The 19,085-nt window shown below is 45.8% G+C and overlaps 1 protein-coding gene across 4 annotated transcripts in view; it reads left to right on the forward strand.

The window, feature by feature from the left end:
- The window catches only part of GTF2IRD1 (GTF2I repeat domain containing 1), a 561,920-nt gene extending 542,835 nt beyond the window's left edge, over nt 1–19,085 (forward strand). For 2 of the 4 annotated variants that reach the window (XM_069226907.1, XM_069226905.1), the window contains exon 28: nt 18,827–19,056. In XM_069226907.1, coding sequence (XP_069083008.1) covers nt 18,827–18,895 — 69 coding nt within the window. In that variant the 3' untranslated portion in view covers nt 18,896–19,056. Of the gene's footprint in view, nt 1–18,826 lie in introns of all 4 variants that reach the window. The other 2 variants (XM_069226904.1, XM_069226906.1) reach the window with 2 other exon arrangements.

A 19,085-nucleotide genomic window follows, 5' to 3' on the forward strand; every position in this document is an offset into this window, starting at 1 on the left:
ATACAAATATCCCAACTGTGGTCACAGATGATACGCTCAGGGGGGAGGGGACTCAGAGGGTAGATGCTGAATCGTAGAATATCTATAATCACTGCAGTGAAACTACAGAGCGAAACAAAACTAATACTATGGCTACATGCAGTATTTTAACCTGGAATGTTAGATGGATGGCCAACACAATAAATGCAATAGAATCTATAATTACCTCAAACGCCATAAAATACATATAGCAACATTGCAGGAAACCCACCTCACAACTGAAGATCTAAATAAACTAGATAGGAAGTGGCCAGGAAAGATATACGGCACTAACATATCGACGTACACAAGAGGCGTACTGATATGGATAGCCCCCAATGTCCCCTACATAGTGGAACACACACAAATAGACAAAGATGGCAGATATGTTCATTTAAGAGGGGAGCTGGATGGAAAACAACTGAGCATGACAGTCATATACGCACCTAATACTAAACAGACAGATTTCCTGCTGTCCACTTATGCAGCACTAACATGGGACCCACTGATCCCTAGCATATGGGGAAGAGATTTAAATTCCGTACCAGATACTAACATGGATAGATCACACCCCCTACTGGAAGGCGCCCCAAGCAAAAGACTATCCCAAATGCTGCGGAACTGGATGTCAGATAGAAGCCGTCCTTATTACGTGACCCCCCCCCTTTCGAGAGGAACTAGCAGAGGGCATAGACTCATATTTTAAAATAAACACAAACACAGCGTCGTCAAGAGCAATAGAATGGGACTGCCACAAGGTGGTGATAAGAGGCTTGTGCATGACTGCATCAGGAGGAGTCCGTAAGACACTACATAAGGAACTGGGTGATATCGAGTGGGAGATGAGGGAGGCGGAGAAGATAATGGGACAGAATGGAGAGGGTGCAGGAAATATGATTGAACTGAAAAAACAATGGCCAGAAACTGATGCGCGCTTACAAAAATATGATTATCGTCACTACACAGCGCAAATACATGCCGAAGGTGACCGATCCAGTAGGTTGCTGTCCTGGCTACTAAACGGCAAACAACAACATTCCACCATAAATGCCATCCGAACAGAGGAGGGCAATATAGTCAATACACAGATAGAAATCAATGAGACTTTTAAACAATACTATGCAACTCTATCCAAAGCAAACCCACCCCCCCCGCCCGAATGACAAATAAGTGAATGCTTCCAGACACTCCAATAAACTAAGCTGTCAGAAGAACAACTGGCAGAACTAGAAAAACCCATTGAACTGGATGAGATCCAACAGGCGTTGAAGCAAATGGCGCATAATAAAGCCCCAGGGGGAGATGGACTCCCAACGGAGTACTACCAGGTTTTTGCAATGCAAATTACGACAGCATATTTAGAAATACTACAAGAAGCATTCAAAAAAGGACACCTCCCAGAATCGGAACGCGAGGCAACTATAGTGGTCCTCCATAAAAAAGGACGCGACCCATAAGGTGTTCGGTCCTATAGACCATTGTCCCTATTAAACTCTGACTGTAAATTATTAGGGAAGGTGCTAGCAAACCGTCTTCTCCCATTAATGCCAACACTAATCCACCCGGACCAATCCGGTTTCATACTGGGCCGCAGCACATATCAGATGCCTCCTACGACTTACAACCGAAACCCCAGATTTAGATTATACAAGGACGGCGGGATCTCTGGATATAGAAAAGGCATTTGACACATTGGGCTGGCCATACCTGCTGAGATCCCTAGAAAATATGGGCTTCGGCAGTACATTTATAAGATGGATAAAAACACTAAATGGAGATCCGAAAGCAAGAGTGAAGACAGGCGAAATTATATTGGAGAAATTTGTAATAGGCAGAGGTACCAGACAGGGATGCCCATTGTCACCGCTACTATTCGCAATATCAATAGAACCACTAGCAGCACGCCTGCAACAAGAGGCTCCAAAGTGGGGCATTACTGATGGAGAGGCACACAAGGATGTCCTCTCTATATGCAGATGACGCACTGATATATTTGCGCAATCGCTCGGAATCCCTGCCAGATTTATTGCACCTGCTAAACACATTTGGGGACATATTGGGCCTACAGGTAAATTGCGCAAAATCATGCCTGTTCCCGATGCAGTTAATCCCAGACCCCCCACAGAGAAACAATCTCCACACACAAGCTACAGTGGTGCTATACCACTTTCAAGTACTTAGGGGTACAAATCCATCACAACGAACAAGACCTCAGAGAATGAAATTTAGATCGAACGATCAGGGCTATAAGAAGCTCAATGCCCTTTTGGTGCTCACTCCCACTCTCACCAATGGGAAGAGTAGCTATAGCCAAAATGATCATATTACCACATATTTTACATTACTTCTCGGCATTACCACTTAAGCTCCCCAAGAGGTACTTCGCACCTCTATCCAGCCTGCTAACAGACTTGACGTGGAACACAGGTCGCCGCCGAGTAGCCCTAGCCAAGACCTACTTGCCATTAGAAAGGGGAGGGATGGGGGCACCCCACTTTGATTTATACTACGCAGTGGCACAAATATATTGGATCATGGACTGGGCATGTAACCCAAACGGCTTGGAATGGCAAATGATAAACACCCTGCTGGGACAATCGGACGCGATAAACTGGCTCATTAGTGAGGACAAACCAGCGCATAACGACAATATCCTGCTGGGAGTGGTGGACTGGATATGGCGCCGATATGTAATGTCAACAGGGCGCAAACCACCATATTCACCCAGAACCCCATTACTAGCTACCCCTGGGCTAAACAACATAATACGGTAACTTAAATTAACAAAATGGCTAGATACAGGCATTAACACAATTGGCGACATATTTGAACAGGGACACTTCTTATCATACGAAGTAGTAACGGACGGGTTCAACCTGGGTAAGGGCGAATTTCTCACATACAGGGTAATACAACAAGTGGTGCGCAGTACATGGGGTAATGGCAGCAATGAACCTAACACCACACCAATACTTCATGAGTTATTGACAGGGACAGGCACACAAGCAGATATATCCTGGATATATCGTACACTACAGAACCACCCAGAAGAGACCCAAACACAAGCAAAAAACAGATGGGGGACGGTGCTGCATGCACCTTTACCCGCAAAACAATGGAACATGGCACTGACAAATACAAAAGAAGTATCACGCAATGCCCATTTCCGGTACACGCAATTCAATTATTTACACCAGATCTACCTTACCCCAGCAAAAATAAAACGCATGTTCCCACAATCTAATCCAGATGAAGGACACCGGAAGCAGATTTTTTACACATGACATGGAGCTGCCCACCGGTACATCGCATATGGCAGGAAGCAACGACACAAACAGCCACCTGGTCGAAGCTACCCCTCCTCCCAGAGTCCTGCCTATTAGGAATTCGCACACGAAAAGGGGAAGACAAACAAAAACACAGAAGCGCTGACCTTGCGTTTATTCCACTCAAACGCCTAATTGCAATACAATGGAAATCACCCAGCACACTTAACATACACCGTTGGACACAAGAGATGTTACACTGGTCTAAAGCAGAAACACAAGTGCTATACACATTACGCGACAGTGGGGTGGAAATCAAAGGGGCAGATATATGGGACTCTATCATAGAACAACTGGAACAAAAAGACGATACCCGACCCCCCCTGAATCGGATATTCGTCTAACCTAGGAAAAGACACACCTGAGCGCCGCTTACCTGTGAAGCTTAGACAACATGTAAAAATCAGACTCATCCCTACAACTGAACCTGGGCTACATACCCCCCCCAACAACATCACCCTCCTCCCCTCCTCCCCCCCTCCCCCTTCGATATGCCCCTCCTCCCCAATTGGGTTATTTCTCCACACAATACCGGATATAAATAGGCATCCCATATAAACAATGACAACTAATCCATGGTGTCATCTGTTATTGTTATCTTAATTCATTTCTCTGTTGTTTTTTTTTCTTTCTCATTGTTTTATTTCTCAATTGAATGTACATTGAATGACCTGTCGACACATTATGTAAATCGCAGTGATATGATGAATGTAATGATAAACTGCTGCAGTAATGTGGGGATATACTCAGCGAAATGTAAACGTTGTTAAAGACTAATAAACAGATTAAAAAAAGGAGGCCGGAGGTCCACTCAAGACGGAAAGCATCTCTGAGCAAGTGCCACCTTGGAAACTCCAACATGCAAAACAGCTGATATTGTGCATTCTCTGCGGAGGCGAACAGATCTGACCAAGGCTCTCCCCACTGCTGAAAGAGTTCTTGCGCCACCTCTGGATTGAGACGCCATTCGTGATCGGCTGTGCATCGACGGCTGAGTTTGTCCGCTCTGGCGTTGAGAGAACCCGCCAGATGTTGAACCACCAGGGTAATGCTCTGATGTTCCATCCATGTCCAGAGGCGTAGTGCCTCCTGACAAAGGTTCCAGGACCCTCCTCTGCCCTGTTTGTTGCAGTACCACATGGTGGTAGTATTGTCCGTGAACACCTGCACTACTTTCCCTTTGAGAAAAGGAAGAAATGCTTTCAACGCAAGCCTGATCGCCCGAAGCTCCAGAAAATTGATATGGAGCCCAGACTCCGCCGGAGACCAGAGGCCTCTGATCTCCACCTCTCCCTTGTGGCCGTCCCATCCCAGAAGCGACGCATCTGTCACTATAAATAGATCCGGCTGGGGAAGGGAGAGGGATCTGCCACGTACCCAATGTGGATTCGAAAGCCACCACTGCAGGTCTTTCGCAGTCCCCTCAGAGATCTGGACCATGTCGGGCAGATTCCCCTAATGCTGTGCCCACTGGAATTTCAGGTCCCACTGCAGAGCCTGCACATGCCATCTGGCATGTGTCACTAGCAGGATGCAGGAGGCCATGAGGCCCAGCAGCCTTGGAGTCAGTCTCACCGAAACCCAAGACAGAGGCTGAAAGATCGGAATCATAGCCTGAATATCTTGGACTTGCTTTTCGGGAGAATAAGCCCGAAACTGCACTGTGTCCAAAACAGCTCAGATGCAAGGGAGCGTCTGAGAGGGAGTCAGGTGTGACTTTGGCACGTTGATAATGAACCCCAGCGTGTGCAGGAGGCTCTCCATAGTCTGAAGGTAGGAGAAGCCTCTCTGGGGCTGGTCAATAAAGGCGTACTGTTGCCATAGTTTCTGCTCCTGTACTGGAAACACAAATGACCCCTGTACATATGTCCAAACAAGCCCCACACTGCAAGAGCTATGCCTGCACTTTTAAGTATGGTGCTTGTCTCATACATTTGTCGTCCATCTTCATAAATTCATCTGATGAAGCACGTCTGCCTTGAATCAGATGTGATGATAAAGGCTCTTCTTGAGCAAGCACTGCTACAACATTTCCTGGTCTGACATGTCTCTTCTCATCTTCCTCAAACACTCCTCTTGTAATACCTAATTCACTAGAAGTCTGACAGATTTACTGGAAGAAGTGTCAATTAGACGTACAACTGCCCGTATTGAGTTGCACTTTTTCTACAGTATTGGATCTTTCATAGATTCACATGATTCAATCATTCCCCATCGTCAAAGTGGAAGTCCCATGGTACATTTAGAAGCAGTAGAGGTCATCCATAGCCCATAATGGCTAAAAGAAACATTCACTTCATTAACATCGGTATCATTACAAAAGAACCACACTTCAGGCATCAGGTGACAGCACCCTATAAATCACTCCCCATAGAGGTTCCACTCCCTCTGATTTTCTACCGCAAGCCATGTGAAGGGAGTCTCCTTGAGCCCTGCCCAGTTATCTCAGGTTGTCTGTCAGGAAGCAGATATATAAAGGTATTTCTCGAAATGTCTTCATTGGTTATTCACAACTGACTAGCTGTAATGGCAGGGTCAAGCAGAAAAAAGTATTTTCAGTCCTTGTGGGGCCTATAACAAGAAGATACTACACCTTGAGGATCCTCCCAAAGACTGTATTTACTGCCTCTACCTTTCTCATAAGTTGAAAGACTAATATTTGCTGTACAATTTCCTCAAAAACATTGAAAGATAGAGAAGGGAGGCTGCTGTTATGACTTCAAAAACTGAAGACCACAGATGCTCCTCTATCTAAAGAGGAGGATGAGGATTCTCCCAACTCACGGAAATCTCAAAAGAGAGAAAAAGAGAGGGCTGAGGGCTATAAGTCTCATGAGCCACCTAAGGACGCTCACAAAAGTCTCATCATGGGTCATCTGTTTAACATGCTTTGTCTAGTGACCACTTGCGTAAGCATTCTAAAGAGCTTCTCTCTGCAAACATATCAAAGTCAGAACCTATAAAACCTTCTTCAAGATCGTCTTTACAGTTTAAAAATCCCTAATCAGCGCTGTCGCTCTACAGAAGAAACCATCAACCAAACCAATGTCCGTGACAACAACACTGTCAACGAAGGTGACTGTCACCGACAATGACTCCATCAACTAAATTAGCCTTGTCGACAACAACACTGTCAGTGACGACCGTGACAACAACATCATCAACGGTAATGGTATCATTGTTGACAGTCACGCCTATAATGTCACATACGTCAACAAATAAACTGACAACAGTTCCATCGGCAGCAAAAGAAGCAGCGCTGTCAATGGTGGAGGCACCAGTAGTGTTGATAAGGACATCATCAGCGCCTTTGCCAACGATATCGTCGACAAGAGAATCACTTCTTTCTTCATTAATTCCACTAATGCCGGAACATATATCTCTGAGCAAGGTGTCACCTGTTCTACCAATACACTTATTAGATATGGAGGACTCGGAGGATGATGGTCCTTTTGAGACAGCACATAGTCCTTTAGAACTTCATGTCAAATAGCAAGAGGAATATGGTGAGGAAGATTATTACGGACAAGCCTTCTTTTTATGTAGATCATAATCATTCTTATGGACCGCATCAAACCCAAAAGGAGATTGTGCATGTACCAAGAGCTTTTTTCAGGGCTTGCAGAGCATGCTACAGGACTATTAAAGACGATTTTCTGAGGCCTCGTGGGCTACATCACCCCCACAAACAATTCAGTCTCCTTGAATTGAACCTCTTACCCTTGGCAGACCACAAAATTTACTGACACAGCACACACCAAAGAGAACACCTGCTACAAGCATTGCAGTTCCGCCTGTGGATGATGTGCCGTCCTCAGATAACAACAGAGAAGAGGGTGAGGTACCAGATGACCGCGGTTTATCTAATGAACAAGATGATTACCTGTTACCAGCTCCTTCATCGCTAGTTCCTCATCTGGTGGACTTTACTCTTGATGATATTGGGACTTTTCTGACTCTGATGGAGCATACCCCAAAACAATTTGATTTGCCAATGCCAGTTAAATCAGATTGCTTTCTTTATGTTTTTAAAGTACTGGCTAGAAAATCATTTCAGCTTTCCCTTTGGGAGACTATATCTGGGAAGAAGGTGTAAAGATCATGAAAAATCCAGCAACAGTGTCTTACCCAAGTTGGATAAAAAATATAAGGTGACAGAAAATGAACCAGCCTGTTTAATACGGCATCCTAAACCAGACTTTGTTATATCACACGCTGCTCAGTGCCCTTCCAAGAATCTCTCTACGCCTATATCACTGTAACCAGATAGAGAAGGTAAACGTCTTAATAACAGGAATGTGATTTTCCTTGATGTCAGCTATAATGGTGAGAGTGGCAAATTCTCTAGTGATTCTTGGCAGTTATGACAAGCAAATGAGGTCTGATATTGTGCCTTAAATAGATAGGTTACGAGAGGATGTAAGAAGAGATAGAAGAAAAATCCTACAAGAAGGCGGACAAGCCTCTTCATAAATGACTGACTTATGCAATAGATATCAACTCCACAGGCTTTCGGCAATTGGCAGGGGCTGCTGTCCTTCGCAGTCAGTGATGGCTTAAACTACGCCCTTCAGACCTGAAGTTCACAGTACTATTCTAGACATGCCTTTTTTGACGGAGAGGTATTATTTGAAAGGCACATTATTGAGGCACTGCAATCCATAAAAACAATCACAGACTAAATCATTGGGTTCACTACAAATGAGGCGAATGCCTTTTTTGTGGCACAAGAGGCAAGGGTATGTTCTGATATAGCGGAGTATACCATCCTTATCATTCACAAAAATACCAGCCCGTTCAGCAACAATATGGGCAACAATATCCTTGTTGTAGGACTCTTACCATGGGGGTAAGACTGCTAAGTTTAGGGACCCAGCACCACAACATGTGGGTGGCTATGGCCCTCATTATGAATTCGCCGCCTGCCAAAATCATCCTGCCGGAAGACCGCCAGTGCAGTCATGACCCCGCCGGCCCTAGTATGTGTTCACCATAGGGCTGGCGGGCGGAAACGGGTTCTCCGCTCGCCGACCCTGCGGTGAACAGGGCCTTTACATTGACACCGGCTCTGTAATTCGGGCAATGTAATGCGCAATGGGAATGTGCATGGGGGCCCCTACACTACCCATGCTAAGTGCATGGGTAGTGTAGGGGCCCCCATGTCATCCATTCTGACAGCCTTTCCTTGGTGGTGTAAACCGCCATGAAAAGGCTGGCAGAAGGGGGCTCATAATCCCCAAGGTGGCGCTACATGCAGTGCCACCCTGGAGGATTACAAACGGCGGGACCGCCAGGCAGTGGCAGCGTTTAGAACATGGCGGCTCTCCCATGTTCATAATATGGCAGGCGGACCGCTATGACCGCGGCAGTCTGCACGCCACCGTGACCCAGGACAGCCAGACTCATAATGAGGGCCTAAGTCAGTCCTACACCGACTGAAAGCTGTCGGTCTGACTTTCTCAGCTAGCTATCCACACCCCACTCAAACCTAGAAAGTAAAGGTGTTTAGTGGCAGCCTAGAAACATGACACTCTGACTCCTCAGGGAAGTCGTGGTGGAACAAATCATACCCCTTTCTCCAGATGCCACAAAGTCTCACACATGCAAAGGCAGACAAAGAAATGCAGAATAGGTTTCAGTGCATTTATTGAAGCAGCTGCATTCTATGATGAAAGGCATGAGCTGTGATTATTAGGATAAAACATAATACTGTGATGATTGTGACCATTAGAGTTAAACATATAAACAGTCCCAACATCCTGACATAATCATGAGTCTAAGAATTCCTATGTGAGCCCTAATGTCTAACATGAGAGCATATCAGTGTTAGCCTTTCTCCCCATCCTGGTTTAAGAAAGGAGCCCCGACCCCATACTGAAAGAAGGCAAGGGTCTGCCTGTTGTTCTGCTGGCAGTCCTTCCAGTTGGCTGGAAATACAAGGCCAAGATCAGCAAATCTGTTGAGGAAGTGATGCACAGCATAAGATGGCTGACTAGACTCTACACTTATTCGGCCTATATAGTGTTTATATAACAATGTGTGTTGTGTTCTGAGAACAGGCCTGATGTGATAGTTTGTCTATGGTTAGAAGGTTGACTCTGACGCTTGGAGCAGCAAGATAAGGTAAACTATCATGTATGAATATGGCTGCCTTGTTACAGGGCACAGAGTGAAATGCGTGCAAGGGACAGATAAATGCAGAATATGAGCAAGTATGTTTTCTAAGAAAGGCAGCTGATAAAATATAAAACTAGCTAAAAGCGAGCTGTGCTAAAATAAAATCAAAGTAAATAAAATGTGTTTCCTTCTTAAAGGCAGATTGTGGGCATAAGAGTTAAGACATGAGTATCTGGTAGAGACATCCAGTTGCATATTCCTTACCTTAGAATTTCCTCAAGGCATCATTCTGGAGGCAAAGATTTTTCTTGAACAGTACCCCTGCGCACCATTAGGTGGCGTTGATTGGCTCCGCGTCTGTTGTCTGCACCAGGTATGACATCACGGGTCCTATATTGGTGCCACCCCAGCGCGCTGAAATCGGTTCTTTCCTTTCTGTGCCAGCTGATTAGAAGAGAGCTATCACTCAGTCGTTTTTTGACTGGCCTTTCTCGATGCTTTTTTTTTTTTTTTTGTCATTTTTTTGTTTTTTTTTGTTGGATAACTCCTGGTGCGTTGAGAATGTCCTCTAGGAAGACCGGATTCAAGCCCTTCAATTCCTGTCATTGGATGATGCCGGTGACGGATCTGCACCTCATGTACCTTTAGTGTTTGGAGAGCGACCACGACCCATGTTGTGCTCCAAATGTGTCTGGCCATGCATCCGAAAGTGTTGAGGGACTGGATGCTCTATTCCGCACAAGCCCCAGTCAAGGAAGGTCTCTGGAGCAGTCACGGATTCCTCCATCGTCGCTGTCCCACTCCAAGTCCTCAATACGATCTGGTAAGTTGAGGCACAAGAAAGCGAAACGTTCTTTGACTTCACCTCATCTGTTGGCTGACGAGGGAGCAGGAGTGTTGTCATTCTAGGCCTCCATCTGCGGAGCCTGTGTCTGGTATGACTCTGCACCTCCCTGACGTGTCGGAAGCTGGAGCGACCCCTGCACAACTAAAAGATTTTTACGAGACCATGCGCATCATTTTTGGGTAGTCAGGCACCGTTGGAGTGCCTTCGGGCCCTACAGAGCCAGAAAGGGGCCCTTAGGGTTCCATGCAGACAGCTTCGGCCTCGGCTCTGTGGGGAACACAAGGATCCATGCTTGGATCTGGGACGACACCCGTGCCCCAGGACGGTGCCGTCGCCATCCTCATTACCTACTCCGATATGGAGCCGGTTGGAGGTTGCTGACTCTGGCATGACAGGAGCCATACCTCCTATGTTGGATCATGAGCCTGTTTCTTATGGGCTGGATTACGATGAGGAATGAGAGGTGTCACTGGACCCCTTGGAATACCAGCTCTATGGCTATGGAGGAGGGTGCTTCATATTCTCTGGTGGTGTGAAGAGCAGCTGAGGTCCTGGACCTTGAGCTTTCTTCAGTGGCAGTTAGGACTACCATCCAGACAGAGGTGCTTCAGCCTGGAGCTTCATCCTCCGAACCCCTGCTCCCCTTCAGTGAAGCCCTTACAGATGTCCTACTGGGTACCAGGTCCAAACCTAGCACAGGGGCTTCTGTGAACAGGACAATTGCCTGCTGCAGCACCCTGCTCCATGCAACCCAATTTTCCTTCTGCAACACCCAACCCTGAAACCTTTATCCAAGCCACGACTTACCTGGGTGTGTTCCCTTCCGCCCACCCTGATAGGGAATCCAAGAGGTTCGATACGTTTGGGAAGATGTTTTCTTCTGCCAGCTTGGTATTGTGGTCCGTGAACACTGCATGCCTTTTGGGCCGTTATTCTCACACCCTGTGGAATACAGTTGCACAAGTGTTCCCACAGGTCCCAGAGGGGGCCCGGGCTGCACTCTTCCAAGCAGTTGCTGATGAGAGAGATGCTGCAAAGTTCACAATCCAGTGTGGACTGGACACACCAACTCACTGAGCAGAGCAGTTGCATCGACAGTTGCCCTTAAGTGCCACGCCTGGCTGAGGATGTCTGTTTTTTGGGGGGGATGTCCAAGGCAATCTTATGGACATGCCCTTTGATGGCATTCTTCTCTCTGGAGAAAAGCAGACTCAGTACTCGAGCACTTCAAGGATTTTCATGCTACAGCCAGGTTCTTGGGTCTCACTGTAGCACCTTATCCCACTCAGTCTGCTTCTCACCCCTTTCATGGCACCAGAAGGCATGCCCTACCACATCCATTTCCACCCAGGCACTTTGCTGCACATGCTGCTCAGCCTTCGTGTGTCTGGGGATGTGGGATCCACCGCACTCATGGATCAGGAAGCCAGCAGTCTGGCCAGTCCACTGCCCCTCTTTCTCATGCCACAGCCAGGTCCTAGGGCCTTGCGGTGGCCCCTCGTCCCCCTAAGTTTGCTTTTTGACCCATTCATGGGTATGGAAGGGACAGCCTACCATGTCCATTCCCGTCCAGGCCTGTCCTGCATGTGCGTCTCAGCCTCTGCATGTCTGAGGATCCACCGCCCTCGTGGATCGGGGGCGGGGATGAGGCATTCCTATTGCCTGGGACATATTGTTTGGGGTTAAGGGCAACAAGTTTTCATGTTTATTTTGTCCGTGGGACAAGTAGGCCCAACCCCCTGCAGCACAAACCCTTTGGCTGCCAGTTTACAGAGAACTGAACTGTCTGCAGTTGAGGTAATATGTGTCCATTCAAAATGCTGTTCAAACTTTTATTTATGGTTCATTAATAAAAAGCCTTCATTATCAGTGTGAGCGCTGTAAATACACGTTTTAAGGTCACACTGCACTACTGGCAGTGATTCAAGTTAAAAAAATTAAAAAAAACTGTACACACATGTTTGAAAAGTGTAACAATATGAGGCTAAGTATAATGCTCCCAGAATTTTCTCTGATTAGATGCAAAATTTTAGGTGCTATTTCTTTGAAGTGTCACTTAGTTAAATGTGGTTATGCATGCTAGTATTTCCCCAAAATATTCCTAAAGGAAACAACAGTGTAACCATTTTCAACAAGATTATGGGAAGCATGAAAATAAACAAGCACTGGCAAAGCCAACCGATCCAACATGCTTTTGTGCGTCTTTTGGTTTCGTCAATATGTGTCTTGTTTTTTTGTGGGTGCTGCCAGGCCTCCACCATTGTAACAGACACTGGCAAAAAGAAAAAAAGGTTTTTGCTCTCAAAATGCACACATTGCCACCAGTGGCGTAGCAAAGGCCTGAAGCCCCCTCGAAGGGGTCCTCTTAGCACAGTACCTGCCCTGAGTGAATCTGGAGGGAGGGGGCCTCCATGTTCTTTGCAGAAGGGCCCCCTCCAGTTTCGTTACGCCACTGATTGCCATAGTAGTTCCTGGCACTGAGCAAAACTACTTTTGTGCCAATATGCTCCTTGTGGAAGAGCGAATGCGATCACTGACAGTAAAGCCAGACAATAGAGAGAGAAGTAGAAGTTTAATAAAAACAAAATGTCTTTCTTAACACCAGACCTAATTAGGGACCCTATACTTAAATAAAGTCACAAAAGTGCACCTATGGTGTATGTCTTTGAATGAGTGGCTTTCATGAATTCACAAGAACTTACAGAAGTAGACTAGGAAATCGTACTCCTAGAAAATATTAGTGAACTGTATTTTAACACCAGCAAATATCCATGTCTAGATTTGCTCATGTGAAAATCTATTGAGCGTTTACAAGTTCACTTTCCCTCCAACTACTTTTATCCCAACCCTGAAAGAACTTCTACTTCAGTCATTGAGTACATTTCCAACCTTTCTCATAATGGAAAACAATTAGAGAAGAGCTGGTGAAAATCTTAAAACATTTAAGTTAGTAGGTTTGTATACTTAAAGGCATTCAAGCCCTGGAACTAATGCATACTGCTTCCTCCAGCCTCCTCTGTGTGGATCTGCGGAAAGGCAAAATAAGAAAATTGCTATTGTAGGGATTGAAATTGCAAGTATTCAAGCCCTACTATAGCAGTAGCCCTGGCATAATCAGAGAGGCTATTAACAGAGCTTTTACATAAAGAGATTGCTGTCATAATTTGTCGCAGCACTAAATGGCACCAAAGTGACAAATAGATTTTTTTACAGGACAAGCAGATTTAAGAGGCAACCTGTCCTGTGGACAAGTAGATATTTTAGTAAATTCCACACCCCTGAGGGGGGCAGCGATCTGGCTAGTCTCCCACTCTGCTCTCCCTTTGGTGCAGCTGCCTCCAAAATGTCCTAGTCTGATCTTCTCCACTAGGGACCAGCTAGAAGCAGGAGCCACCATCACCGGCTCCAAAGGCAGTCCATCATGTCAGACAGGTGTGTTTTGTAGATCGTCCGAAGGGGATACTCCATCCTTTTGGGGACTACCCATCCATCCATGCCACCATTCTACTTTTGGATGATGGAGGATCACTTGGCACTTCTCCTGGAGGAAATTGCGGCTCTCTTGGCCAAGGGAGACATAGAGAGGGTTCCCATACGAGAATTAGGTTGTGGTTGCTATTCCTGCTACTTTCTGGTACCCAAAAAGGACAAGGGCCTCCGCCCTATCGTAGACCTCCAGACCCTTGATCTTTTTCTCAGGAAGGAGAAGTTCAAAATGCTCATTCTGGCTCAGGTTTTATCTGCGCTGAACCCAGGAGAGTGGATAGTATCATTGGACTTGCAGGACTCTTATTTCCATATTCCCATTCTGCCTGCCCACAGATGTTACTTGCGGTTCACGGTGGGCCATGAATCAGTTCACCGTGCTCCCCTTTGGCCTTACCATCTCCCCTCGGGTGTTCACCAAGGTGATGGCGTTGGTCGCAGCTCCTCTGTGCAGGTTAGGGGTTTCAGTCTGTTCCTCTAACTCAATGACTGGCTATTGGAGGTGGGCTCGCCCCAGGCTGTCATCTCCCAACTCCAGACTCCGGCAGATAACCTGCATTCACAGGGGTTCTCTATAAACGTGCCAAAGTCACACCTGACTCTCTCTCTCTCAGACCCTCTGTTTCATCTGAGCAGTTCTTGACACAGTGCAGTTTCAGGCTTGTCCTCCCGAGTGGCAGGTCCAGGATATTTAGGCTATGATATCAATTTTACAGCCTCTAGCCTCGATTTTGTTGAGATTGACCATGAGGCTGCTGGGCTTCACGGCCTCCTGCATCCTGCTAGTGACACATGTCAGATGACATATGTGGGCTTTACAGTGGGATCTGAAGTTCCAGTGGGTGCAGCATCAGGGGAATCTCTTCAACATATCCATATCTTGAGGAACTTCAGAGGACCTGCAGTGGTGGCTAACAAACCGAGATTGGGTCAGAGGCAGACCCTTCTCCCCAACCAGCTCTCACAGTAGTGACAGATGCGTCATTCCTGGGATGGGGAGGCCATCTGGGAGAGGTAAAGATCAGAGGACTCTGGTCTTTGGTAGAATCCAGACTCCACAATAATATGCTGGAGCTCAGTGCGATCCGACTGCCATTGAAGGGCTCTTACCCTCCACCAAGGGAAAAATGTTGCAGGTGTTCACAAACAACACCACTGCCATGTGGTACTGCAACAAATGGGGTGGGGGTAGGGTCGCGGACCCTTTGTCAAGATGCCCTCCATCTCTGGACATGAGTGGAACAGCAGGGCATATCTCTGGTGGTTCAACATCTGGCAGATTCTCTAGTAGACATACGCAACTGTTGATGCCTAGTGGATCACAAGTGGCATCTCCATTCAGAGGTGGCGTAAGGTCTCTTTCAGGAGTGAGCAGGGTCTTGCCAAGACTGTGTGATGTCAGCAGTTTTGCACGCTGGCGTTTCCAAGGCAGCTCTTCCTTGGCAAAGTTTTTCATCTCGAGTGGAACTCAGGCCTCTTGTATGTCTTTCTGCCCATACCACTCGAAAGTCCGGGCCCAAGTCATCCTTGTGGCTCAGGTCTGGGTGCAGACAGTCTGGTATCCCTAGGTTCTGAACATGAGTGTTGATCCTCCAATCTGGGTGCCCCTTCTAGGGGATCTTCTGTTGCAGCAGCAGGGATGGGTATTCCACTAGAACCTGTCATGTCTTTGCCTTCTTGCGCGGAGATTGAACGGCGACATTTGATTTCCTTCAACCATCCTCCTGAACTCTACAGTGTTGTTCTGGCAGCCAGGCCACCAAGGTATACGGATGCCAATGGAAGAAATGTATATCAGATTGCACAGAAAATTCCATTGACCTGATTTCTGCCTACCTTTTTAATATTCTACTCTCTATTCTTTCCACACTCTGGAGGGTTATCTTTCTGCTCTGTCTGCCTTCTTGCGTCTGCGTGACCAACACTCTTGGGTCTTGTACATATGTTTCCCCCTTCTTCTTTTATTATGCCTCAGTGGGACCTTAATTTGGTCCTCACAATCTTGATGTGGGCTCCTTTCTAGTCTCTTCACAATTTTCCCTCTGGCTGCTCATACTTAAACCAGCATTTCTTGTGGTAATTACATCTGCCCATAGGGTGAGTGAGATAAGGCTTTATCCTCCAAGCCTCCATTCTTGCCAGTTCATCCGGACAAATTGGTGCTTTGCACTAGGGCCTCTTTCCCGTTGCCCATTTGGTCCTGCAGAACTTCCTAGTTTAAATTTGTCCGCAGCCCCACCACCGGGGATGGTGTGGCTTGAGTATTTATTCAAACGTAAGGAATCTGCTTTAGGAGTCTCTATCAGGTGAAGACGTTACTTATCTTGCATATGGAATATGTGGTAGAGACAATATCTAGCTGCAGATTTCTTACCAACCTACCCATAGTCCCCGCTCTGCAGACACATTAAGGTCAGGCATGATCCCCTTCAGGGCCTTAATTTAGACACACCATTGTCAGTGCACTTCATGGCTCTGCGCTCCTGGGAGGAAAGTCGTGAAAATTAACTGACGTCAGGGAACCGAGGTGGCACCTATATAGGTGAAGTGGACGTCGCTTCCGGTGCCGACGCTAAGCAGAGCAGACCGACGCCACCTACTGGTGCTCATGATTACTGCTCAAGAAAAATCTTCGGGATCCAGTCTGATGTCTGGGGAAATTCAAAGGTAAGGAGTCTGCTGCTAGTTATGGTCTCTAATGCATTACCAAAGGTAAGTAACTTGTTCTTCATGCAGTCTTAAACAACGACCTGGTGAAGAGGCACAATCTCATTGAGAACTGGAAACCTTTTAGCAGAATAGGTGTTACAGCTGTTGTATGAATGGTCTGCATTGCCGAAGAGAACCATAACATAGGCCCTTCAGTATACCTTGCTTCAGGGGCCCCATTCAGCCTAAGCACTATGCATTTCAGTGAAGTATGGAAGTTTCAGGGGCCCCTCACCACATTCTGCAGAAAGCTCCCATAATTTAACATAATACCACTGCAGTGCGTGCCTTAACTAAAACCTTCCTAGGACAGGGGAGGCAACTCCAGCTCAGTTCTTTGTTGCTATGGGTGAGAATCTTGAAAATCAATCTAGGGGTTCTCAAGAGTTTGCAGTGGAGTGAAACAACATCTCTTTTTCTACCTCCTATGCCTCCAATAGGCTTACAAATGCAGTAAATGAATTATTGGCATTTGTAGCCATCCACTGTACCATAACTGATTTTTTTCAATATCAAAATCTAATTTAAGAGATTATTCAAATGTGCATTGTAATATTATAAGTTGTATTTCAGGTTCATGATCCCACCAAAGATTTACCTGTGCCCACTCAGTGACCTAACAGTTTACCAATTTTCAACACCACTCTGCTGTTTAGGCAGATCTGGATGTCCAGTGGCCCACTCCCTATGTCCTGCCCCCTTGCCAGAACAACATACCCTTATTGGTGTATTGTTACAAGGTGAGAAACTTTCATAAGGTGGCAGTTCGGCAAGCTCTTGGCATCTTTCAAGGACATTTTTGAGTCCAGAGCAGAGACTACATGGAATCACAATGAGTGTGACCACAGTGCAGCCCTTTGACCATATCCCTTCGGTCAACCTTTCAGTACCACCCTAATAACATTAGTGGGACATTGAATTGTCAAATCTTTTATCACTCCAGTCAGAAAACATAGCATCGGGCAATGATTTCTGATACACCAAAAAATCTGTAGGGCCAAGTAAAGTACAGGCATTGGCAAAGCCAATAGGTCCATACGGAATCCTCAATGCTATGCAGCATGGCTAAAACAGAATTGTTAAAAAAAAGTGTAGGACATACGTACTCTTGTCAATTTGCAGGTGTGCCTATGAAATGACACAGGTGCCTTTTTCCTTTTCACTTGCTGATCCGAGATAAATCAGGAAATAAAAAGAAAAAACATGCAAAAGCATTTGGGTGGGGTGGAAGCAATGCGGGGGCGGAAGCAACACGAGCTGGAAGCAAAATAGGGGCACAGGTGATAGAGGAAGAAACACTGGTACCAATGCGGTGTGTGGGATCAGAAAGCAAGCATGTAGCTCTGGGGAAGGGAAACAAGCGGACGAGCGAGAGGGAGAAAAATGGAACTGGGAGAGAAGCACAATGGCGAGAAAGTATTGTGGGGAAGAAGCACACGAGGACAAGGGTATCACAGAGGGCGGGGCAATGGAGAAGCACACAGGTGAGAGAGAGCAACACGGAGGGAGGAAGAGAATCACACTAGAGAGACAGCTGAAAGATATATGCACTCTTGTGGAGTGCTTAAAAAAAGAGAAGAAAAAAAGTAGTTTGCTAAACGTGAACAGTGGAAGGCCACAAGAAAACTGGCAATGCTCCATTGGAGGGACAGACACCAGATGGACAAAGCAAGCCAGCGAATAAGAAGCAGGTAAATGAGAGTGACAGTAAAGCCAACCAAATTGGAAGCAATGTTGGGCTGCAATCCCCTCTATGTTTCTTATTAGCCGGCGATGTCTTTCGGAACTAGACAGCTTCTGGTGCAACCTAAAAAGACTAAAGAAAACCAACTAGTCAAACAGTCCTCATCGAGGTCGTTTATTTTTTCAAGCATTATACATCTTGAAACTTGCCCTAATTAGTTGAATTAAGTTTGAAGAAAAGCACAACATGCTCCCATTCAGAATGAAAGAAGTCCTTGAATGGATACATAGGCAGCAGAAGCTGAAAACAACAGAAACTGTGCTGCATGGAACAAACAAATGAGATGCAGTATTTCTCTAAACATGGCAGATATATTACTGCAAGAATTGTTCCGTGTTTTCAAATAAAACGGCGTTCTGCATTCTGTTAAAATACACTATCTGCACAAATTGAAATTGCTAAAATGTGCTGGCTCAGCTTAGATGGCACATAACGTTGAATAATAGGCATAGCCTTTTATGTTGCATGCTACAACCTTCTTACAGAATCATAGGCACAGTAATTCTGCAAATATGTTTTTTAAATGCACAGTTATTAAATGCTAACATGTTCAGACATTATTTTTTTCTTTTCTTTCAGCAGTGGCCTATGTACATGGTGGACTACGGTGGCGTAAATGTCCAAATTCCAGGACCCATTAACTACTAAACCTCATGCAATTAAAAACCTCAAATAAAATAATATGTAATTTATGTAAAAATGTATATTCCAATATGTATTGATGCCTTTTAGTTTTCCAATGATTTTTACACTATACTCCTGCCAACAAGGCCTTTTTAAATAAAAAAACAAATGTGTTGCCTTGCTCTAAATTAAGTCTTTAATATTGTGTACGCTT

Source organism: Pleurodeles waltl, chromosome 3_2 (genome assembly GCF_031143425.1).
Source record: "Pleurodeles waltl isolate 20211129_DDA chromosome 3_2, aPleWal1.hap1.20221129, whole genome shotgun sequence".
Lineage (NCBI taxonomy): Eukaryota > Metazoa > Chordata > Amphibia > Caudata > Salamandridae > Pleurodeles > Pleurodeles waltl.